Here is a 26,178-nt window from a genome sequence, read left to right as displayed (position 1 = left end):
GGCTAGGGAGCGAGATGGCCCATCCTTCACCTGGGAAATGCCAGAGATCTGGCTCTGTGGAGACCTGGCAGGCTGAACAACTCACCTACCACTCAGGTCAGATCCAGGGCTTTGATCTGGCCCAGCCGAACATCTATCCTCACCTGTACATTAATGGAGAACATGAAATTTGGTCTTGCAGACCCAAAGTTGCAGGATCTGCGTGGCACAGGGTAACTGAAGAATGTCTGAGAGGTGTCTCCGTATGGCCATAGTGTTGTTGGTATAGCAGCAGCAAGAGGAGTAAAACTGTTACGCCCAGATTTGATCCCAGAGAAGAATCAGAAACCACATGGAACCACTGTAAAATGCAAGAGGAATTTTTAGTTCAGCTCTGAACCTGGTCGCACCTGATTTCCCCAAATCAACGGTCTCAGGGGCGGCGACCTTTTAACCTCCCAATGTCCTTTAAGCAGAAAGGACGCCAAGACCACCCATGGCTTAACTTCTTTTCTTCTCCCCATTGAGGCTAAATCTACTTATCTCTTTAAGTCTGGTTTTTTTTCTTTTTTTAAATATATTTTATTAATTTATTCATATAACATATCAATTGTTAGCCCATCCCTTCTATCCTCCCATTCCTCCCTCCCTCCCTCCCATTTTCCCCTTACTCCCCTCCCCTATGACTGTGACCAAGGGGGACCTCCTCCCCCTGTATATGTCTCTTCTTGGTAGCCTGCTATCCTTCCTCTGAGTGCCACCAGGCCTCCTCATCCAGGGGACATGGTCAAATATGGGGCACCAGAGTTCATGTGAAAGTCAGACCCCACTCTCCACTCAACTGTGGAGAATGTCCTATCCATTGGCTAGATCTGGGTAGGAGTTTGAAGTTTACTGCACATATTGTCCTTGGCTGGTGCTGTAGTTTGCGCCGGACACCTGGGCCCAGATCTGCCTATCATAATGTTCTTCTTATAGGTTCTTAGGACCCTCTGGATCCTTCTATTTCCCCATTCTCCCATGCTTCTCTCACCTAGAGACCCAATAGGATGTCCACCCCTCTGCACCACTTTCCTGATAAGTGAAGACATTCATAGGACATGCCCCTTTGGCTAGTGTCCAGATATAAGTAAGTATATACCATTTGACTCTTTCTGCTTCTGGGTTAACTCACTCATTATGATCATTTCTAGTTCAATCCATTTGTCCACAAATTTCGCGAACTCCTTGTTTTTAATAGCTGAGTAGTATTCCATAGTGTAAATGTACCACAGTTTCTTTATCCATTCTTCTACTGAGGAACATTTAGGCTGTTTCCATGTTCTGGCTATTATGAATAAGGCTGCTATGAACATGGTTGAGCAAATGTTCTTGTTGTGTGCTGGAGCATCTTCTGGGTATATTCCAAGGAGAGGAATAGCTGGGTCTTGAGGAAGCCTTATTCCTAGTTTTCTGAGATAGCGCCAGATAGATTTCCAAAGTAGCTGTACTAGTTTGCATTCCCACCAGCAATGAAGGAGTGTTCCTCTCTCCCCACATCCTCGCCAGCATGTGGTGTCACTTGAGTTTTTGATCTTAGCCATTCTGATGGGTGTAAGATGGAATCTCAGAGTTGTTTTGATTTGCATTTCCCTGATTACTAAGGAGGTTGAGCATTTCTTTAAGTGTTTCTCTGCCTTTTGATGTTCTTCTGTTGAGAATTCTCTGTTTCGTTCTGAGCCCCATTTCTCACTTGGATTATTTGGTTTGGTGGTGTTTAGTATCCTAAAAGTCTGTTTTTTTTTTTTAAAGAACTTTGTCAGATGGGCCCTTTGTAGTACCAGTTGCATGTTAGGGAGGTGTTGGCTCAGAAAGTTCAGCTCTGGTGTTAAAGCAAGCAATTTCGATATAGCCTATTTGTGGCAGGCACAAGTTGGTTCTTGCTCCCTCTGTGTTAAAGCACTTTTCCGGTTCTGCTCTTTCTTTTATGCTCTTTCTTTCAGAACCACACCTAAGTTTGGACAAAAAACATATAGTGTATGACACACCACAGCTTCCATAGTGAGATTTTTTTTTATTATTTTATGTTTTAATTTTTAATTTAATTTATTTTAACTTCTGGGGGGCCTTTCAAAGCTACAGCAAACATATGAGAGGCCTGGCAAATAAGCGGGAATGGGGTACAGTTTACAAATAGAAATCAATAAGGATTAGGATAAAAATTCACATGAGCATAAGTGAAACAAAATAGCCACACCTTTAAGGAACTGAATCTTCATCTCCCTGCAGCTATCAATTACAACTAGATGCTCTGTTTTGAATGGTTTTGCACCTATTAAACTCTCCATTGTGTGACTTTTTTTTCATGACTCTTTCTCCACAGGTGTTGATTCAATATATTGAAATGTTAGGAAATCAGCATGGTAAGGCAGCTGAAACAAATGGATAGTAGCGTGACTATGAAACTCTAAAAGGGGGAAGAGAAACAGTTCTCACAATAATAACACTTTAGGTAATTGTTACAAAAATGGACTTGCAGTAACATCCATTTTATAAATGCAGTTGATGCTTCTTTGAGACACTGTTTCCTCTTGCATGATGACTAAGCTTTCAACAGGATGTACTTTCATCATTTAGAGCTTAGGCTTAGCACCATCTAAAGTAATATCTTTTTGTATAAGACTGCGGCACTCTGGAAATCGAATAGAAAAGAACAACTGTATATCAGTTGCTTCCTAAGGGTTGCCTTTTGGTATCCGGGTAATTGAAGCTACGAATGGCACTTCTAGAGGGAAACACACTAAAACAATTTTGTCTCTAGAACGGTAGGCTCCCTCACTGAAGGACGTAGCTTCTTATCTTCTCAGATACTGTGAGCTAGCACTATCTCCTATGCATAATAGGAACTGTGACCGCTTTGAATTTGATGTCTTGTGTGTGCATCCTTTGCTGATGGCACCACAGTGACCTCAGGTTCTGAAGGCAAGAATGAAAAAAGCACATCCTCATTCAGTGATTCCAATATTGTCCTGGTGCAAAAGAAAAAGATATAACACAGCTACAAAACACACTTACATCGATGTTCATTTGAACACTTAAGACAAATTTCTCAGAAAAATTTACAAAATAAATTCAACAAACTATTATAAAAAGTGTAAACTATGATTACATGTTTTCCTTCTGAGATTCATGGATGAATATTATGCTCAAACTAACTCTGTCAACAGGGCACATGAATAGTTCCAAGGAGACAATGAGCATAGCAAAAGATGATAATGACATGATGAAATGGAAGATATATTCACTATTAAAAACTAAAAAAAATAGTAATAAAATCTCCATATAAAAAAGGTATAACTTAAATTACAACAAAAAAGAGAAAAGTGAAAGAAAAACCATTAGGTGAAAATAACCATTAAAATGAAAGTAATGTGACAAGCTCTATCTTTACTTTTCATAGTGCTAAAGCCCAAGCTAGAACAATAAAATATCAGAGACATTAACAAAAAATGTATATAAGAAAGGAAGATTAAAGGTTTCTGTATTTGCAGTGCAGGATAGAATTTTTTCTTCAAGACTTCAGACTCCATTATCAAATCTTGAGGTCTGATAATTCCTTCTGAGTATGTCGTAGGATGTAAAACCAGTGACAGTGCTTTTAGCATTTCTTCATATTAGCAACAAAATTACTGGAAAGGATGTCAGGAAGAACTAATTTAAAATGTTGCTTAGACTAATCTAAGAAGGAAAGAAAAGACTATCACAGTGAAAACTGTAAAACACTTACCCAGGCATACTGACCCGAACAGTGTGTCCAGTACCTGGAATTATAGAATGAGCACAGTGAGAGGTTAAGGTCAACCTAAGACACTTAGCGAGCATGAGAAGCTTGGATTAAATGAGATTATTTGAAATGCAAACTGAAGCAACAAACACTACAGAAAGAAATTTTTTTAAAGATTGTATGAGATGAAACACCGCCTGTACTTACAGCTCAACATTCTCAATACTGAAAATTGGCGAGATTACCAAGAGTCTACACATGTGATAAGATTATCATTTCAATTTCCAAACAGTACACATATAAAACGTAAAAAATCTCTAACATACTAAAGGAAACATAAAAACACCATACTAGAGCATGCCTTCTAAACATAAAGAATATTTTATAATAATATTAAATAGCATGTCACTACAATCTTAGTAAGAAACTATATAATTGACACAAAAGAGCCCTATAGCCCAATACAGAAGAAATAGAATAAAACACATGAAGCTACAAGCACCCAGGTGTCAAGTAATTTAGGAAAATCTATTGAAACTACATCCCACCAAAATACTAATCATCCTCCTAACAGTTAGTTACATGAAATGTCAGTGACACTGATTTTTTTTTCTATTTGAATTGAGAGAGAAAATTTCTCTACCTGTAAACGACCATTTCTCCTACCTAATATGTATGTATATACATAATAAGACCTTCTACATGGGATTATCACAGAAGAGGAATATTATAGAATATTTATAATTAAGTATCAAATGGTATTCCACTCATAGGATTAGTGAAAACTTCTGTACATCAATTTGAATTCTGGTATAAGTCAACTCTCAACAACAATGATTTGCCTTAGTGAAGAAATGTCATCAGTCTCATGTCAGTGTGAGGAGGCTCCACATTTAAGATGAACCTGTACACTCTCCCCTTGACAGCTCCAATTCTATAAAGCAATAATCACATTCAGTTTCTCAATGAAAAGGTGGAGAAAAACAGCCCAATAATTAATTGTAAGAGGCAAGACCAGCTACCATATGATCCAAATGTAAGTATAAAAATGAAAAAAAAAACTAGTGTTACAAATGAAATAGCTGATCAGAAGACATTGATCAATGCTGACTAATTCCTACTTGCATTTGTGAACATTAATACGAACGTGAGTTTTTGTGCTGATACTGAGCTAGTGTTGGGCATTTTGGATTCAGAATGATCATTAGTTCTTTTTTCAAGACATATAGTTTCAAAGAATTCTGTGCTAGTAGCAGGTATTTAGATGTGACTGGGGCACAAAGTGCATGTTCTCTTGTGGTTTTTGTTTGTTTGTTTGTTTGTTTTGTTCTGTTTTTGTTTTTCTTTTGGGGCACCACAATGTGAGGAGACTATTACTTGTCATGGAAATCCAAGGAAATATGTGTAAGACTTTATTAAAGTGTGCCATGTATGTGCTGTTTCTCACTTCTACCTCAAGCTTGCTTTGGAATGTTTGAAGCCAGCCAAGTCACTTATTTCAAGTGGGAATCAGAGCAATAGTTTGGTGAACTAGGCATTTTTGAATATGTGGCCAAAAAGAAGTCATGTCTTGGACCTTCATCTTCACTGACGTAGGGGGATTCACGAGAAATACAGAGTAGAAGAATGATCATAAACAAGATTATCAACTCGTATTTGTCCCTAAACATATGAACTCAGGTGCAGAGCCCCAGGCCAGATCATGCTTACAAATCCTCCAGCGGAGCAAAAGAGGCAGAGAAGAAAAGTGTAGAGAGTCATAAGCATATACTCCCTTGATGAATGTACAGTAATAAAAAGAGAGAATATTGGGTGCATACAAGCGAAATTGATACATGACATTCCACCTGATGTTTCCTACTGAACATTTGCTCAGCCTCACAACTTGGGTGACATGATAAACATGCTCTCTTTTATTTTTGTCTTCTTGGTCCTAAAACTTCCTTTCCTTTTCTGCAGTTTGGCTGATCCCAAGTGCTTTTTGAGAACAAAAGACAAGAAAAACAAGGATGGAGATAAGGAAGTTGATTGTTTCTTTTCTATTTATACTAAAAGTGGATATATAAAGAATGATCACTTTGGTGGGAATCTAGACAAGAAGTAAGTGCTTCCTTCATTTATTTACTTCTGATAAATTATCATGATACACAAATACTGTAGCTGCTGAGAGTTAGACCACCATTATCGTTGTCTTTGGTCTATTTTGTATTCCCTCACAACTTAGATTCTAAGTAAAGTTTTTGTGTGTGTGTCTTACTCATAATAATTTCAGTTTCTCTGCAGGAGTATAGGATATTTGGTATTGAATCCTCTAGAGTCACATTTTCCAGCTAAGAAACTGAATGAGATGCATTTCTGACCATGTTCATAGAGTTATGCCTTTTTTAGTGGCAATTCCCACTTCTAGGTGTCACATGCTTTTCAAACACAATATTTTATTTTTTAGATCTACATTAGTATACGGTTTCTGTGTTCTGTGAGTACTTCATCTATCAGCACATAGCGCCAAATGCCTGAGCAAAGGACACTGTTACATCCAACAGAACTTATGGGTACCTATCTTTAGAAGATAATTTTGGTTTTGTGAAAACAATCTACATATTATACATTTACTACTATTGCACTGTGTGTCTTTCACAGATGAAGTTGGGCATGGTAACAAAATATAGTCTCATTATGAGAATTATCTGCTTTCCTTTACTTTCCATTCTGCTTCACAGGCACAGTCATATTTTTCCTGTGATAACAATGACAGAACTCAAGAGTTCTAGGTTACAAAGTCATGAATCATTCATTTAGAGTATTTCAGTAGAACAGTTGTTTCCCTGTGAGAAGAGGGGATTCCAACTTAAACAGTGACCTCATATTTCTCCTTTCACAATCCGGAATAAGTAGTGTTGCATGTGATACTCATTCACATGTGAGATAGAGGTAAATAAGATTACAAATCTGGCCGATTCCCATCATTGAAGATCATTTAATGATTTCAAATGGTCATGTATCATCTTGCCTTGTCTAATTTTTTATCTATTGTACTTATTCAACATTTACTTCTTTCATTCAACTATGCTAAATATAGACAATTCTGTATTACATTGATCTGTGTACACTGCCATCTGATTTTTACATTTGATCATACTTTTTATTAATAAGTTTATGATAGTATTTGAAATGTGAGATTCGGTAATTCCAGTAATGTCCCCTCTTCAAAGGTAAGGAAATTGTCCCAAGTTACGCTGTAAGACTTTGGTTATAAAGATTCCTCAATACAGGACATTGTTTATATGTGTCAGGGTAGAGTACAGGGGACCTTATAGTTTGAGACATAGCTATGTTTGGTTTTAAATAATGTATCAACGGAAAACATTCAAAGTAAAGCAGGATTCTGGAAACTGTAAATAAATGGAAGATTATTTTCAGAGATAATGGAAGATTTTTAAGTGCTTTAGAATATTGATTGCTGCTCTATTTTTCAAAAATATTCTTAAGGATGTTGGAGAATGAGGAATTATGGGGAAGAGGTTCATCTCATTTTATTGGCTAAATTAACAAAATAGTATACACAGTGAAATGGAATACCGAGGAGATGATCCTTGAATCCAAGATCAGACATAAATAAGAATGATCTAAGAAAAAGTGCAGCAGAGTTCGAACATAAAACCCTCATCACGCACCTCATCAAGGTGTTCTGTCACTCAAGTGCATGTGAAACCCTGGACATTAGAAGAAAATATGTCCTCCTGGTAGCCAAGTTGATATTTATAATCCCTGCTTTTATAAACACTGAGTTCATGTTAACTGATGGATCAATGCATATCAGATATAGATATATATATATACTTTTTATAATGGTACTGAAAATTTTGTATCTGAGAAACACAGAGCTAAAATTATAGATCCTTTCTCTATTCAGGGTTATAAAATTATGAGGAACAAAACAAGAGAGGACAAAGAAATGTTTTCATTTCTTCTAACTAATGAGAGCTCAATATTGCATAACAAATCAACTATTTTCTATCTAGATTCCTTTCCTTGCATTTTTACAAATATATTTTATATGAACTCAATACCTATTATGGAAGAAAGACTAATATAACCATAAATGTCTCAGGTGTACAGGATATGTGGTATAGTTTTGATAATTTCCTTATTTTGTCTTAATATTAATGCATATTGATCAAATATAGTATTGTATTAATTTCACTGTTAAGTGTCTATTCATTTTATAAAATATCATAAGCTATTTTCAAAGCACTGATATGTTTCTGTTTATATATTATGTCTACACAAAATTTTTTTCTGTTTGGCTATTTAATGTTATTTTTTCAGTCATGTTTTTCCTATCATGATTAGAAACATTATAGCATAGTTGATACATAATATGAGTTTATGGAAGTAAAAATTCTACAACATAAATAAATGTTCATGTTGTTTCTCTAATTGATTAGAAATAGAATTCTATATTAAAGAAATAAAACTATGGCCTTCTACAGGATGGTTATATTTCTTTTGTTTGTTTGTTTGTTTTGTTTCCTTTTAAAAATATTACAATATATTCATCTTATATCCTGATTGTTATCCCCTCCCTCCCTCGTGTCTCCCCATTCCTAATCTCCCTCTTTCTTCCACCCTATTTCTGTCCTCATGGAGGGCGGCTCCTCCACCATCTAACCACAAACTATCAGTCTCATCCAGGCAGCCTGCATCTCATTGCTCTGCACACCTACAGGGCCTCTCCACCAAGGGGAAGTGTTCAAATGACAGGCAACAGAGTTCATGTCAGGGGCAATCCCCACTCCTCCCACAACCTTGTTAAACGAGCAATCCGTTGGCTACATATGAACAGGAGTCTATGTTCTCTGTATGCATTGTCCTTTGGTGTTGCAACAGTTTGTGCACCCTCCACCCCTGACCCCTGCCCCGGCCTGGGTGGAATTCCATTGGTCTTAATGGTCTCCTTGTGGGGCTATTGAACCGTTTGGCTCCTTCCATCCCCCAACTCTTCCATAAAATTCTCAGTGCTCAGCCCAGAGTCCATCTGAGAATCTCAGCATCCCAGCCAGAGTAGACTCTCAGAGAGCATCTACGTTGGGTAAATACAAACTTATAAGTGTTTTTCTGGGCCTGGGTTACATCACACTCTCCATAAATCTTCAATATAGTACTTGTAGTTCCTAGAGCAATAAGACAACAAAAGGAGATTAAGGGGATCTACATCAGAAAGAAAGAAGGCATCCTATGGCTATTCTCAGATAATATGATAGTATACACAGTGACCTCTAAAATGCCACCAGAGAGCTTCTATAGCTGATAAGTATCTTCAGCAATGTGGCTGGATACAAAATTTCATAAAACAAAATCAGTAGCACTCATTCACACAAATGACAAATGGGCTGAGAAAGAAATTAGGGAAACTACACCCTTCACAATAGCCACAAATAGTATAAAGTATTTTGGTGTAACTCTAACCAATCAAGGGAAAGACTTGTTTGAAAAAAACTTCAAATCTCCAAAGGATGGTTATATTTCAATCAACTAAAAACACATTAATCTTGTTCAATAAATATATTTTGTGGAAAAATATCAAATTATGAATAGGTTTTCTGTATGATGAGTTACTAGTAATATATATTTATAGCTGTGCTATTAAAAACTAGTTTCTGTGAAATTAATTAAAAACATTTCACCATTTGCTGTACATAAGCAACTTCTAACATTTAGTATTTATAATTTACTATGTCATGTGTGGAATGATAGTGATTATCAACTCTATTTTGCAACAAAACAATATATTTATTGCTCTTTACGGGATTATACATTTTACACTATTTTTTCTTTGTTACACAATATTTATAATTTGGTTTTGGGTTATTTGGGCCTCTGTCACTGAAAAATATTCCTATGATTCTTTTTTTTTTTTTTTGTCACAAATACTCTTGGGTTGAGAATGTTTAAGGACAGATGACTATTAATTTTGAACACATTTGAATAAAATGTGTTCAATGCAACTGTCAAACATCATATTCCGTTGCAATGCATGTAGAGATGTAGTCATTTTCCAGTTCTAGTCTTTTCTGTAAGCAATATAAGACTTCAAGGATACATTTAGCGAGAAATTACAGTACCTAAATTAAACTATTTCTACACACATTTGCTTTTTTTCTTTAATTGTAATCCTAATTATATCCTTTAAATATAATCCATTTAATATGCTGAACCAATACTGTATCTGCAGGATATCATCAGATGCAATCTGTCAGAAAAATTAAGTTTATCTAATTATTCACCCTATAATTACCCTTCTGGATTTAGTGTTCATTTCTTGGTATGTGGTTTAATAAACTAGATTTTACATATATCACCTCCTCTGATGCCCTCCCTGAAAAAAATTATACTCTGAGGAAATAACCAGGGTCTAAGAAGGCTTCTACTGAACCCTACAAGCCACAACAATGATAGAAGTGTTGCCTCTGGAGGACTACAGAAGCTAGCTTAAACTGGTGATAGGATGGTAAAGTAAACTTGAATAGGTGGTGAGGCCCTGAGTATTGCATGTAGATGATTTTAAATTGAGCATTCTATCTGATGTCACCAAGCAGAAAATTGTAAATTCAGAAAAATATAGATTTTTCTTCCCTGGTGGTGCTGTCCATTGGAGGAATTGAGACCCACCCCTAAGGACCTTGTCAGAGGACTGAGTCAAAATGACATTACTGCCTTTAAGCCCTGTACACTACATAATTATAATTTCTACAGCCAAGGAAAGGAATTATCCTTGTTACTTTGGTTATGTTTTGGAATATGAAATTTGAATAGTGGAAAAAAGTATCATATACATTTTCTTTGTTTGTATTTTCAATGTTGTCACATTTTAATGTGAGATCTCCTCAAATGATTACATATTTGATGACTGAAATTTATGTTGGCACAGTCTGTGTAAGATACACTTAGCAAAAGGTTTTTAGTTACTCTCAATGTGTACGCTCCTTTAGAATTATCCAACCCCATTTTCTACTATATGTTTTCTCCTGATTAATATACCCATATGTAAATGTTTGGGTCATTCCTCTGTCTCATGTGGATGCATAGTAAAAACAAAGAGATGAAATGAATCAGTAAACCTCATTTACATTAAACCAATTTTCAAAAACTGTGAGAATACCTCTACCACTTTTATATTGAAACTAATTACCTTGGATACATATTTTTGTTAGTATCTTAAGAGTTTCCCACAACAGGTTTTTAAATATAGTTTACCTCCCCCAAGAACTCTTTCTAAATATATTCCTTTCTCCATAACAAACAAACTTTGTGTCTTTTTCAAACATTATTTCCAACAATTTTGCTCCCCAGATATTCTTAGATGTGTTTCCTTCCAGCAGAGAATGGTTACCTTGGACTATATCTTGATTTCTGCACAACACCCAGTTATTGCTTAAATGGGTATGATTGTGTGCCCAACTTTCCTTTTTATGCTGGAACATGATCTGGCTTAGAATTTCAAAGATTTTTATGGAACATATCAGAAGTATTGTAATTTTAGATGTACAGCTGCCCTTCTGTGGTCAGAATGTAATGTTTTCTTATTGTTACCTATCTCTCTTGACTCTTTCATAATTTCTGCACTCTCTTTACCAGAAATCCCCAATCGTGGAAAGTGAGGATGGTGTGTGTGTGTGTGTGTGTGTGTAATTGTACATGAAAATGTAATGAACAGCAAGCATTCACAGAAAATGAGGGCATAATTACAGAGAAACAAACAATTCCAAAATATCTTTTAAAATAGTGGTATATCTTACTTGAAATGCTAAATTTGCAGAGAACAGTAACATCATGAGTTTAAATGGAGAACTCAAATTCAAAACTGAAAAGAATACACATCTTTTTCCATCACAGAATGGCAAGGAACTAGATAACATGTTAAATGTGTATGCATTTTTGAAAGACCAGGAAGTCTCTAGAAACAAACAAATAAAACACTGCACAAAAACATGAGAAGTATGAAATTTTAGAACACATAATTAGTTTAGTCAATTCTATGCCAGCTTCACAGCCTCAAATTATGTCTACTTACCTGAATAATTTGTATAAAAATGAAACAATGCAGAAATGCACAAAAAGAGGTCAAACAAATTATTATAATCAAAATTACCTAAATGATATGAAATCTTTTAAAATAATATTTTCAAGATAATTTTATACAAAAATTATATTTAGCATTATATCCTCTTATAATATGCTAAATAAAAAAACAGTAATCAAAATCTAAAATCTTACATAAGTCCCAAAGGTGAACTGTTCAGAAATCAACTAATGTAATCCCAGGGCCAGTGTTATAAGAGTCAATTAAATAAATAATATGAAACACACTAGTTGAAACCCACACAATTACAATCCCACATCATCCCAAATTCTGTGGCCTCAAGTGGATAAAGAGGAGAAAAGTACATATAATTAAAGAAGAAAAGAAATGGCCAATATGTATACCATATGTATGAATCCATAGGCCTGTTGAAAAATAGACTTGACTTCCCATTCCTCATACTTATGACAATTTTATGGCTTTAGAAAGTTCTGCTGCTGTGGGGGAAAGCACCATGAGATTCAGTAGAGAATCAAACTTCGTTTTCCACATATGTGAAGCACAAGAATTCTAAGATAATGGCAGGAGCATATTTTGGATTAAACATAACCTGCTTTATGTTTCATAAGATACTCACCATGTTCGCAGACAACAAAGGTAAACTGCAGAAAAATCCCAGATGACAAAATGTCATTTGAGTAAGACCAATACATACCCATTTTTAAAATTCTCACAACCACAGTATCAAGTCTTGTGTCAGCATAGAAAAACATATCTAGGGGAAAAAATGATTCCATACATATTATACATTTAAAAGGATCTGAGATTAGTACATTTAGAACATAACATCTAATGATTGCTATAATCTGTTTCAGGTTGACAACTAAGAGCATCCACTTGATTTTATCTCTTTATTATGCCATTGAAGATATCAATAGGAATCCTCACATTTTACCCAATATGTCACTGTTAGTTAAAGTTGAGTGTAACTTATTGGCTGAAAAGAGTAAAATCATTTTATCATCCAAAAGAGGTGATTACTTTCCTAACTATGACTGTAGAAACCAGAGGAGATATTTAATTGTTCTTACAGGACCAATGTGGTTACCAACTGCCATGCTTGGACCACTCCTGTACATCTCCAGAACTCCAGAGGTGAGATGTGTGTTTTCTACATCATGAAACACTACCTTCTTTCATGCAGGTTTTCTTAGTGCCTTGGGAGATTGGAAGCCAGAGATGGAATTTATGTCCATTCTGATTGATAAAGCTTAAAGTACAAACATTCAGGCACTTTATATGGTACATATGAGAATTTTATTAAAAACAGAGAAGAAACAGTAGGAATGTGTAGTGTTTTACTGGAAGAATAAGTTTATCTTACATTTTTAGGAAAATCACAACGGGTTGTGTTTTAATAAAACGAATGTTACACTTCCCAACACTGCCTTATTTTGTTAAATATACTTAGGTTTTAGACCAAGGTTTGTATACATCATATTCTTCAAGCTGTTTCTATCTTTTTGAAATGTCCTACAGCTTTACTATGGGCCATTTCATCCTATCCTCAGCAGCTATGACCACTTTCCCTATCTGTACCAGATGGCTATCAAGGACAAATCTATAGTTATTGCCATGGTGTCTTTGGTGATCTATTTCAGCTGGAACTGGGTAGGACTGATCATTTCAGATGATGACCAAGGACTTCAATTTGCCTCTGAACTGAGAGAAGAGATGCAAATACACAGCATCTGTTTAGCCTTTATTACTATTATCACATATAACATACAATTATTCTTGAAAATGGCTGATATGTATTACAATCAAATCATGATGTCTTTAGCAAAAGTGGTCATTGTTTATGGAGACAAAGACTCTCATCTACAACTGAACTTTAGATTATGGCAGTTTGTAGACATTCGGAGAATCTGGGTCACTACCTCACAGTGGGATATGATTACAAGTGATGGAGAATTCCTCTTCAACTCCTTCCATGGGACAATCAGCTTTTCACATCATTATTCTGAAGTGACTGGTTTTAAGAAATTTATACAGAGAATGCACCCTTCAAACTACAGTAACACTAATTCTCTTGCTAAGTTATGGTGGTTGAATTTTAATTGCTCTTTGTCATCATCTAATTGTAAGAAACTGAAGAATTGTTCAGAAAAAAAGCTTCTGGAATGGTTATCCAGGTACCAGTTTGAAATGTCCATGAGTGATGTAAGTTATAACCTATACAATGCTGTTTATGCTGTGGCCCATTCTCTCCATGAGTTACTTCTGCAGCAAGTAAATACATGGAAAAATAATGCTGGGGAAGGACAGAAACTTGACTCACTTCAGGTAATGTGTTTTTACTTAAATAGACTCCCAAAGACACAATGGTCATGGCTAAAGTTGCATACTTCATAGCTATCTGAAACAGAAATTATTCACGGATACCCACAAAGCAATGAAATAGTCTATAGTAAAATGTTTGACAATTTAAAATTAAAAATATCTGCACGCTAGCCCAAGTGGCATGTCCCATGAAAGTCTTCACTTACCAGGAAAGTGGGGCAGAGGGGAGGACATCCTATTGGGACTCTAGATGAGAGAAGCATGGGAGAATGGCAAAGTAGAAGGATCCAGAGGGTCCTAGAAACCTACAAGAAGAACATTATGATAGGTTGATTTGGGCCCCGGGGTCCCGCTCAAACTATGGCATCAGCCAAGGACAATACGTGCAGTAAACTTCGAATGCCTACCCAGATCTAGCCAATGGACAGGACATTCTCCACAGTTGAGTGGAGAGTGGGGTATGACTTTCACATGAACTCTGGTGCCTCACCTTTGACCATGTCCTCTGGAGGGGGAGACCTGGTGGCACTCAGAGGAAGGATAGCAGGTTACCAAGAAGAGACTTGATACCCTATGAGCATATACAGGGGGAGGAAGTCCCACTCAGTCACAGTCATAGGGGAGGGGAGTAAGGGGAAAATGGGAGGGAGGGAAGAATGGGAGAATACAAGGGATGGGATAACCATTGAGATGTATTATGAGTAAATTAATAAAAAATTAAATATATATATATATATAATTAAAAATAGCTTGAAAATATAATGTGAAATGTAGAGACTTTGAAATTATTTTCTTAAAATGAACAAAAACTCTAAAACCAAGTATCTGAGGATGTTTCTCAAAAATGTGCTTATTTCTCTACTTTTCCACGGCATATAATACAAAGCACATTGGTAGTACACATTATGTTCCAGCCAATACTGGTATAACATCATTATTTAATAGTTTTTTAAAATTTTTTTCCTTTATTAATTTATTCTTGTTACATCTCAATGGTTATCCCATCCCTTGTATCCTCCCATTCTTCCCTCCCTCACATTTTCCCCTTATTCCCTTCCCCTATGACTGTTCCTGAGGGGGATTTCCTCCCCCTGTATATGCTCATAGGGTATCAAGTCTCTTCTTGGTAACCTGCTGTCCTTCCTCTGAGTGCCACCAGGTCTCCCCCTCCAGGGGACATGGTCAAAGGTGAGGCACCAGAGTATGTGAGAAAGTCATATCCCACTCTCCACTCTACTGTGGAGAGTGTTCTGTCCATTGTCTAGATCTGGGTAGGGGTTTAAGGTTTACCGCCTGTATTGTCCTTGGCTGGTGCCTTAGTTTGAGCGGGACCCCTGGGCCCAAATCTGCCTATCATAATGTTCTACTTGTAGGCTTCTAGGACCCTCTGGATCCTTCTACTTTGCCATTCTCCCATGCTTCATTATTTAATAGTTTAAGACAAAATATTGTCCAGAATATGACTACCATATATAAGCATCATTTATTTAACAGTGGAAACAAAAACTTAAGGATTTCGAAGTCTATCCCTTTTATTAATTTATTTTCATGCATTATATTCTTTTTATTTCTCACAACATTATTAAATATAACCAAGTGTCTGACTGTTCATCTAAGTGGTGAAACAGTTGGTTCTCAATGTTACAAATCATCCCTAAATGAAATCCAGTTATTCTTCCATTTTTGACCTATTGGGGACCTCAGTTATAGCTGCTGCTGTAAGATAACACTGAGGGCAGAAAGGGGTGGAGAAGGCTGCAGTTCTCACCAAAGACACCATTCATGTTTTAGGGTGCTAACTCCAATGAGTAACAGCTATTTCTAAGCCTTTGTGATATTTGTACTTTACTTCCAAGTGAATGTTTATTTACTCTACCAATTTGAGTATTATTTATGAAGTCAAAATTTGAAGATAGTTAAAAATCAGAGGAAACCTACACTTCATATGTTGTATCCTATGTATAGATATAGCTAAAATTAAATAATATGTGTGTTTTAGGTGGTTTCCTTCTTGAAGAATATCCAATTTGTCAATCCCCTTGGAGACCTAGTGAACATGAATCAGAAAGCAAAGTTGGATATAGAGTATGACATTTTCTACACAGGAAATTTTCTACAAAGTTTTGGACTTAAGGTGAAAATAGGAAAGTTTTTCCAATACTTGCCACATCCTCAACAATTGCTGATATCTGATGAAATGATAGAGTGGGCTACAGATGTTAGACAGGTGTGTTGGGCTTAACTGTAATACCCTCCATATAACAACTCTGCACATGATCATTTGGTGGTATTGTTATTACTCATGGGATATGCATTTTCCTATTTAGACATTTATCCACTAACTCTCTATGAGTCTGGATTTCCTTAATCCATTGGTTATTTTTCTGAGAGACAAATATGTGTGTACATATGTGCACTCAAGTACATATATAAAATGTATATTTGATAATACTTAAATCATAATAAATTCAGAATAAATATTGAAAACTACAATAAAATTCTGCATTTGAATTTAATCTGTGTTTGTAAAAGGAGGTTTTTTACAATTGCATCATGTCTTAAGCCCCTTTAACTTTGGGCCAATAACTAAAGCTCTTTATTGCTAATGCATGTGTGGTTCTTCTCAGACTCCTTCAGTATGCAGCCCACCTTGCAATCCAGGATTCAGAAAATCCCCTCAGGAGGGAAAAGCTGTCTGTTGCTTTGATTGCACCCCCTGCCCAGAGAATCAAATTTCCAACATGACAGGCAAGTACAGATTTTACTTTTTAAAAATCACTGGATTTATTACTTTCTCTGATTATTGCGTAATTCACCAAGCTTTTAAAGTCCAGTTGTGATGGGTACAGAAGAGAACTGAGGCACCTCTGCACAGCATTGAATATTTGGAGCCACTCAGACTGACAACTAATGTCTCTTTCTCTTCCTTGGGGTCAGTCAGCATCTCATGTGTATTTCACCTCTCATGTTCAAAACTAAATTAAAAAACTTTTAAAATGCAGAGACAGCAAGAGGCAGCCAGTAAGGACACGGAAGAAGGGAAAGAGACAGAGTTTCCTCTCTGAGGCTCAGGACAGGCTGTTCAGACACGGCAAAGGAAAACTTAAACTGACCACTTTTTTCCTGCAGAGAAAGTTATGAAAAGTGGCTTCATAAGTAGGTATATAAGCCTACTATATAATTCAGGATAACTACATTATAATACAGAGCCTGAAACATCAGCCAAGGACCATGTATGATGTAGAACTGGACACTCTGCTCAGAGGTAGTAGTACAGTCTCCTTGTGGGTCCCACAATGTGGAGAGTAGGGACAACTTAGGACATGGACTCTGACCACCGAATGGTTGATCACTTTCCTCAGGCAGATGGCCTTGCCAGGCTACAGAGGAAGAGGTTGTAGGTAGTACAGATGAGACTTGATAGGTTGAGTTCAGTTGTTAGGAGAGGAGGGCTCCCATTTCTGAGGACTAGGGGAGGAGGGAGAAGGGATGAGGGAGGGAAGATTGGGAAGTGATGAGGGAGTAGGATACAGTAGGGATGTGAACCATTCAAATAGCAGAACAAGCAGGTAGCTTATATTGCTAATCCCACGATATGGGAGTAGCTCTGAGACTGGCTGAGACATGAATGCCTAGGCATAGACAATGCTTCTTGTGGGCTACAGAAACTCTATGAATTATTATCAAATGCCATTCTTTGTATGGCATGAATGAAGGTTTAAGAAGGTCTGTTTATGCTCATGTAAAGAGCAGAGAACATGCCTTAATTTTTTTTGTGCATCACGCATGCCTTATATACTTGTAATTTTAGGACTGTATAATGCTTGTGAGAAATTATATGTTTTCAGAACAAAAGAACCAGACACTGACATCGGATCAGAACTGACAGGATTTATTTCTCTCAGCATGCTGGGCAATGACATCCTGCATCCTTCATGTTCCAGAACCCAGTGCTTCAGTTGCTGTTCCTCATCAGAACAAGACAGCTCCTGGGACACCATTGAAGAAAGATTTCAATCTCATTTGGTCCAGCATTTCAGACTGTCCCACACAGGACTCTTAATTAATCCTGGAGTTTCTCAACATTTAGAAACTGGACCACAAATGCTATTCATAGCTTGTTTAACCATGTCTCCAACTTCATTTGGGTCCCTACAAAAGTATTATTCATCCTAAATCAGATGGAGGAAACCTTAAGAGAACAACACCCCATTTCCTTTAAGGGGGCTATGTTTTGGTTGAATTCTTGGATTATAGAGGGTTATTTTTCAATGAGAGTTGGTTATAAGTTTGTTGTTGGTCTTATTTAGAGAGAAAACAAGATTCAACTCATGGATGTCTCTCTTTTCCTTTATCTTCCATTCTTAGGTTTGGAGATAGGGGTTGTAAAGAAAGAACGGGGAATATAGAAATAGATAGAGAAGAACAAAACATAGATTAGAGCATCTACTCCTCAACTTAATGCCTTATTGTCACCTACAAGGTTATTTTGGTATAGAATTTTGTATGTAGATGCAAAATAAGTTTAATTTTAGAGACAGTGGTATAGAACTTAAATTTAAAATTATTCTTCACACACATTATATACATTTCTACTCTAATATGTGGTATAGTATCTATATAACTCAATTATATTACAACAATTACTTCTAATACTTTGAAAGTGCTATTGTAGGCTGTTTAGGATAAATAAGTTATACAAGTTAATTGTTAGTTGATCCAATCATGTTCATATCAATTCCTAGTCTATTTTTATCACAAGAATATACGTCTTAGGTGCAACAGATAGATATGAATCTATAGAAAGTTAAGAAAAAATAGTTAGATAAGGTCTTCAAAAGCCTCAGAGACATACAGAATATGGCATTTCAAATATTTTTTATTATTTTAAAGATTCATTGAAAATGAGAAAGGTTAACTCCTGGCCACAACCAGTTTACCTCAAAGAGGATGAGGAGCATCAAAGAACCTCCTTATGGAGATACCTTCAAATGTGGCAAACAAGCCGCTGGACAAAATGTCCTCATTTCTACCACAGACAGAGTTCTGCCTAAAACAGGGCAATATTGGATGCACTCAGAGTCAATGGCCAAACTCTGTCAAGACTTGGGAAGCAAGTTCATGCCTCATAAAGATGTCTATCAGATATATTGGGCCAGAAGGTTGAAGATGATAGCCCAGTGTTATAGAGTTTTGGGTGACTGCTTATGTAGCAATCTGTCTCCATCATCTTCTCATTTGGGAATCTGCTAAGCTGCACCCCCTGTATATTCAGGTAATTATTTTATTCCTTCTCAAGTCTCTGATGGGGTTGAAGACTAGATAGTTCACTTTAACAATTAAGCTTAACTGTTTAGGACTCAAGAAGTTTTTAGGTCTAGATAGATGTATGTTGATAATGACAAGATATGATAGATATTGATTTACACTCAGAATTTTTGATGCATCAAGATAGGAAAGATGTTTTCTTCAAGGCTGACAAATACAAATAACCAAAACACTAAGAATAAATACATTAAAAATAAACAAACTTAATACATTTTTAATAATTTTAAAAGGGAGTATACAAAAAAGGAATAAGAGAGAAATAGAAATAAACCATTTACATATATATTCAAGAGAGAGAACAGGTGAAACAAATGGCCCCAAAACCTTTATTGCCTGATTATTCTTCTTATACCTTGATCAAAAGCTTTCTAAGTCAGAAAAGGACTTACATCAGAATCAAAAGGAATTATCACAGAGACAGACAAAACTGTTACAATGAGAGGGATTTTATGAATAACATGTTTTAGTACTAAGTTAAAAATTTCTTCATCTAGTCTTACATTCCAAAATACAAAGTAAATTTAGAACATCCGTATTTTATGCCATAAACTGACAATGTACAAGGACCTAAAATGAAAGAGTTTGGAGTTTTTGACATTAAGGTTTGTCCTTATTTTAGACATTTCTTGGTAGCCCCATTATATTCTGTGTTCATGGAAACTTCAACTAACCTATATTTATGGAGAATACCAGGATTCCTGGTGCCATCTCAAGAGTGGAAGCTTATCTGAAACCACAAATCTGACTCATGTTGTCTTTTTGTGAGGCATCTGGGGACCCACAAAAATATTTATTGCAGCTATAAACTTTCTATCTACTATTTAACATTTAAAATGGTTTAAATCAAATCAGAAATTCCATTATCAAAAATAAAATGTGAAGAGCAGTGCATTTTCATAAAGATCCCTTAAGTGGATTCTTTGATCAGAGTGTATATATAACCAGAGTGACGGTTCACAGCATTCCTGAAAAAGGAGTGTCAGAGGCTGGAGACAATTCTAAGTGTTCATTGCACTATAAGCCTTGCAAAATTGCAAAATGCCAGATTACCTTCCAGGAAGCCCACATGCCTACTGAATTTTCCATATCAATGGCTCTTGGCACAAAAAGGTCTTTATGGTAATGTAAATATTTAACATCATCATCATCACTAAACTAAAGAATTAATAATACTCTCTCTGAAACAATCCAAACTTGTGTCTGTGTGTCTAACTACATCTGTAACTCAATCAAGAAACATTGCACATAATAGTTTATGCTGAAAAAACTGCTTTGGAGTATTAAACTATGGCACTTATCCTCAGCTTGGAATTCAGTACTTGGAAATACAGTTCATCTTGTTGTTCTTTGTCCAGCAGTAGCCTGGGCTGTTCACACTGTGTTTCCTGTTGCCAGGCTTCCAGGAGAAAAACGGACTTGTGCATTTCTCCTGCAGGCCAGTCCAGGCACTGTTGGCTTCCAGACTGCAACCAAGGAACCATGAAATCAAAGGTTCCCTTTCAGGAATGATTTGAATGCTTAGGGTGAGATTCTAGCACTAGGCAAAGCTCCCCATCTCAAGGGGAAAGTGGAAATGAGTTTTCCACTATGTGGTACAGTTGGTTCTTTTAAAATGAGATTGATGGTATCAGCTGGCAGTGGAAACTCAGATGTTCAAAAAGCCTGTGATGATACCACAGTTTTATTGCCCACTATATTAATGGCAGGTATGCAGGCAAAAACCCTAAGCCAACCAATGAGATGCAGGTCTGGCAGGATGCAGGTCAATTGCCACCAAAGCAGTACCACATGCCACTGACTGATGGAAGCTCATGGAGGCCAGCAACATGTGGCTGGCTGACTGCCTGATAGTCAAGCCCTGGTGGTCCAGAAGCTTACATTAGCTGGGTGTGTGGCTGCCTAACTGTCAGCCAAGCTTGGGGCACTAGGTGATTCTCCAAGAAGTCCTTGCTTCCCCAGAGTAAACAATGAGTCTCTGGTGTTCATGGTGGAGGAGTGGGGTGAGAGAGAGTTTATTTCATGAATCCGGAACATTATAAACGGGGCAGTGGGAGGAGATTTGAGAGTGAATGTGTTTGATTTGCTGGGGCTTGGGGTGCCAGGCATACTTAATCCACATGTAACAAAACAGTCCTGTGGATGAGGGAAATCTCCAGGTATGTCAAAGGTCATTGGTTGAGAGCCAGAACACCAAGACATCTTATTATCAGTAAGTGGGTATCTCCAGGAATCTACAAGGGCTGGCCGAATGGGTTTCTAATCAGGAAAGGTTTGGCTTTTTAATTTCCCTGGGGGCTTAGAAATTCCCCAGATCAGGTAGATATGGTACTCTGCTGAGAAAGGGAGTCCATTTTATTCCAAGTTCAGAACCTATCCAGAACCTCTAGACTTTGACCTTAATAGCAGGATTCCATAGCATCTAAATTGTTTCTTTCCCAAAATATCGCAACTATACCTTTAATTTTTGAAGTAAAAAGCTGTGTGATAAGATGTAGATGCTCAGCGATGCTGCATCCTTTTTGGAAAATGTGTGTTTTATAATGTGTCCTATTGTAGATGATGCTGTTACTCAGTAGTTTATGTTTTTGGTTATATTCTAGTTCACTGTTAAATGTGGAACCCAACATATAGAAATCTGAATGAGTGGTTTGTTATAATATTGGAAAAGGAGTATGTACATTGATCATTTGGATTAAATAAGTGGTGTTAAATTCATTGTGGAAAGGGTCCAATGGAATCCATGAAAGTGATATTTATTTTAGTATGTTAAGCAACTAATGAATGTAAATATCTTCTGTTGAACTGAGAGAAGATAGAAATATATATACTTATAGTTTAATTTAATCCTCTGATCAGGGTGTGACTGCGAAGAAATAGATTGAACATGTGAAATATAAAGAATAGTAGAGTTCAGATCCAGAAATGTCAAATATTTGTAGTTAGAGAATGCAGTTAATAATGCAAGTAAATAAACCATTTCAATGACATACTGTATAGAAATATGTATTAAAATGTATGGAGATTCAGATGAAACAATGGCAGGAAAATCAAGTACAAATAAAGTTAACAATTTATTATCCTAGTGTTGGTTGAACCAGAAGATTCTAAAAGAAACATTTTAAGTTTTGCTTACTTCTTTTGAGTATAAGGAGGAATTTGAAAATACAGTATATTTAAAATGTTGGGTAATTATAAAATCATTAGAAAAGCTAGAATTTTTAGATAATTTTCCTGCCAGTTTAGATAAAGCCCTTGAGAAAATTATGAGAAGATGGGAACAACTGATACAGAATGTATCTTCCTGGATAGAATGATGTATCACTGGAAAGACATTGTAACTTTTCAGTCAGCTTGGTTGAGACAATGCAATTGAAAGAAACCTGACTATATTATGTTCAAAATAACAAAGATACATGTGGTAGGGACTTCATTCCCCCATCCAGTACTATCTGTCACATAAATGCCCTTGTGAGGTGGAAAGTTATCATCTTTGTGCTGTTTTCTAAATAATTACTACAACCTTGAGATCACTGACATTTAAATATGATAGATGCCAGTAATATTGGTAGATACTCTGTTGTACCAGAATTCATACACTGAAACAAAAAAGCAAGGTGATATTTTTAATGTATAGATTTAGGTCGTAATTGCTTCATAACTCCTCTACTTTCCTTGGCTCTATTAGAGAAAAAGTTTAAGTAAGATACGGTTTAAGCAGAGTGTGTATGTGTAAGGAGCTACGTAAGAACACTTATATTTAAGTCTTATCTTATGGCTGATCATTACATAGTAATATACATGTAAGCATATTAAATATTACTATGGTACTATGCAGTCTACAGAAATACAAGTAATAAATATGTGCTACTATGAATTATGTACTCTAACATATTTTCTTTCACTAACCAGTATATTCTGTTATACTACCTATAGTTTTCTTTAAACTTACTGAAATTGTCTTGAATAAATAAAAATTATACAGAATTATGTTTCTTAACCATTCATAGGTTTATAGAAATTCAAAATCAAGATGAATATTTATAAGCAACCATATAAGATGCCACCACAGGGAAGGTCAATTTAGATAATTCATTTTCATTAACTGATGAAATATATTAAATTCCTGTAGCATTGATATATCTTTGAATAATAGAATAATATTTAACCTGGATATATTTTTTTTTCTGAAACAGGCATGGATTTTTGTTTGAAGTGCCCAGATGATCAATATGCCAACACGGAAGGAACTCACTGCCTCTCAAAAATTGTGACATATCTGTCTTATGAAGACCCCATAGGGATGGTTCTGGCTTCCTTGGCACTGTGCTTTTCTGTTCTCACAGCTCTTGTATTTGCTATCTTTCTGAGGAACCAAGACACTCCCATTGTAAAAGCCAATAATCGAGCTCTGAGCTACTGCCTTCTCATCTCACTTTTTTATTGTTTTCTCTGTTCCTTGCTTTTCATTGGCCAGCCTCATAGGGCCACATGCATCATGCAGCAGACCACATTTGCAGTTGTGTTTACTGTTGCTGTCTCTAGTGTCTTAGCCAAGACAATTACTGTAGTACTAGCCTTTAAGGTCACTGTTCCAGGTAAAAGGATGAGGTGGCTGCTGGTATCAGGGGCTTCTAACTTGATCGTCCCCATATGCACCATGATTCAAATGATTATATGTGGTATCTGGGTGGGAATTTCTCCTCCATTTGTTGATACTTATGGACATACTGAACATGGTCATATTTTTATTGTTTGCAACAAAGGTTCAGTTATTGCCTTCCACTGTGCCCTGGGATACTTAGGTTCTATTGCTCTGGGAGGATTCATTATAGCTTTCTTGGCAAGGAATCTTCCTGACACATTCAATGAAGCCAAGTTCTTGACATTCAGCATGCTGGTGTTCTGCAGTGTTTGGATTACCTTCTTTCCTGTCTACCACAGCACTAAAGGCAAGGCTACGGTCTCTGTGGAAATCTTCTGCATCTTGACCTCCAGTGCAGGGTTGCTTCTTTGCATATTTGCTCCAAAATGCTACATTATTTTGTTAAAACCCAAGAGAAAATCTTTTCACAAGTTCGCACACACACATACTAAAGTTTAAATTCCTCATTGAATCCCACTAACATACCGTGTAGGTAGACCAAACAGCTGGTTCCAGTCATCAAATAGCAGGTCAAATATTAGATTTGTTTCCATGTACCCTTGTAAAAAAAAAAAGCTGCATATTAGAGTTTCAAAATGTGACTTGGACCTCCATTCTCACGTGTGAAAGGCTTGGAATCAGCCATTTTTTCATCTATAATATGGGTTTCCTCCAATGTTTATTCTTCAACTTAATAGTGTGATAGATTGTATTTGGCTTTTAGTTTTATGAAGTTTCTCTTCCAATATAAATTTCCAGTAGAAAGTACGTGCCATTGTTGCGTGGCATGATATAAATCAGTAGAGGAGAGTACATATTTGTAAAGGGGAGTTGTATGATTAGTTACTGTATCTACACATGTACCACAATACATTGCATTTTCCTATCATCTTCACACTTGAAAAAGACTCAGAGTGCAATCAGAAAAATATTGTACATTAATTAAAAATAGGCACATACAGAGTTGGGGAAAATAGAGTGTGAATACTTCTGCTAAAAGTGTAAAACCCAAAGGATAGAATGTAGGGTCTCAAGTAGCATTTGTAAGGTACAGAAGCTTCTTAAGCAGGTGCATGCATTCCCTGACTCAGTTATCAGAGGACTTATTTCTAAACACTCTCTGTCAAGGCACACTTGTAATGATCCAGCTGTGTCCTGCTCAAAGTTAGTGTGATTGCATAATACACTGGCATCAGAGTATATGTTTTCTTAGATGATTCCATTTTACACAAAACACATGGTACCATTTTGAGAGCAAATGCAGTGGCAGAACAACTCTACAATGTGTTACACATGTAGACACTACCACCTGCTCAGTGCTACCCATGGTGTGCAGACTACTAAATAACTGAGTCTTATAGGAAACATAATAAACCATCAAGTTATTCAAATAGCTCCGTCCTATATGAATGTATAGGCACAGTGAAATTATCCCTCTCTCAAAAGAAACACGAACAACAAAAAGGATATAGGCTTGATACTTTGTTGGCCATATTAGACAGAAGAAGGTTACAGAATACTCACATTGACAACTTGAATTGGAAGCCACCTTACTGGCAGCAGTGGCATGCTTAGGGACCCAGGAGTAGAGACCATGCAACTTGCTTGACAAAGATCCAAGCTTGAGGTCTCCTCCAGATGACCCTGAATGGACAGGAGTTGAATCACTTCACAAAGATATGATACCTCCTGACCCCCAAGCTCATCAGTTATTGCAACACCACCTATTAATTTCATAATTATTTTTTTATTTTAATTTCCTTGCTTTTTACCATGATGTTCTCTCCATTCTCTGAATGAGTCCTCAGAAATTACAAGGCATAAAAAGCTAGATGTTTTGACAAAATTAAGTAATAATACCTGGCCAGCAGTTCATGCTCTGGTGTGAGAATAAAAATGTCTCTGATGTGAAAACAACATTAATTTGGGAAATATGTAAAAAATATTCATTACTAAAGTTTTCAATGGTTTATGATTTACAAATGGCATATGAAAAGCATGAGACATTGAGAAAAGAAATCCCAGGGCTGAACCTTTGAT

At 36.3% G+C, this 26,178-nt stretch overlaps 1 protein-coding gene across 1 annotated transcript; it reads left to right on the top strand.

Moving 5' to 3' along the window:
• Window positions 1-5,636: 5,636 nt before the first annotated feature.
• On the top strand, window positions 5,637-24,597 carry LOC311578257 (vomeronasal type-2 receptor 116-like; the record flags this gene model as incomplete). The annotated part of the gene is made up of 6 exons (XM_084748128.1): window positions 5,637-5,842; window positions 12,701-12,980; window positions 13,365-14,171; window positions 16,168-16,395; window positions 16,796-16,916; window positions 23,690-24,597. The coding sequence occupies 6 exons, from the start codon at window positions 5,637-5,639 to the stop codon at window positions 24,595-24,597; spliced, it is 2,550 nt and encodes an 849-aa protein (XP_084604254.1).
• Between the last annotated feature and the right edge of the window lie 1,581 nt (window positions 24,598-26,178).

Source organism: Acomys minous (assembly GCF_964271855.1).
Source record: "Acomys minous genome assembly, chromosome: 2".
Lineage (NCBI taxonomy): Eukaryota > Metazoa > Chordata > Mammalia > Rodentia > Muridae > Acomys > Acomys minous.
Note: the sequence above shows the minus strand (reverse complement) of the source record. Positions and strands in the feature narration are given on the sequence as shown.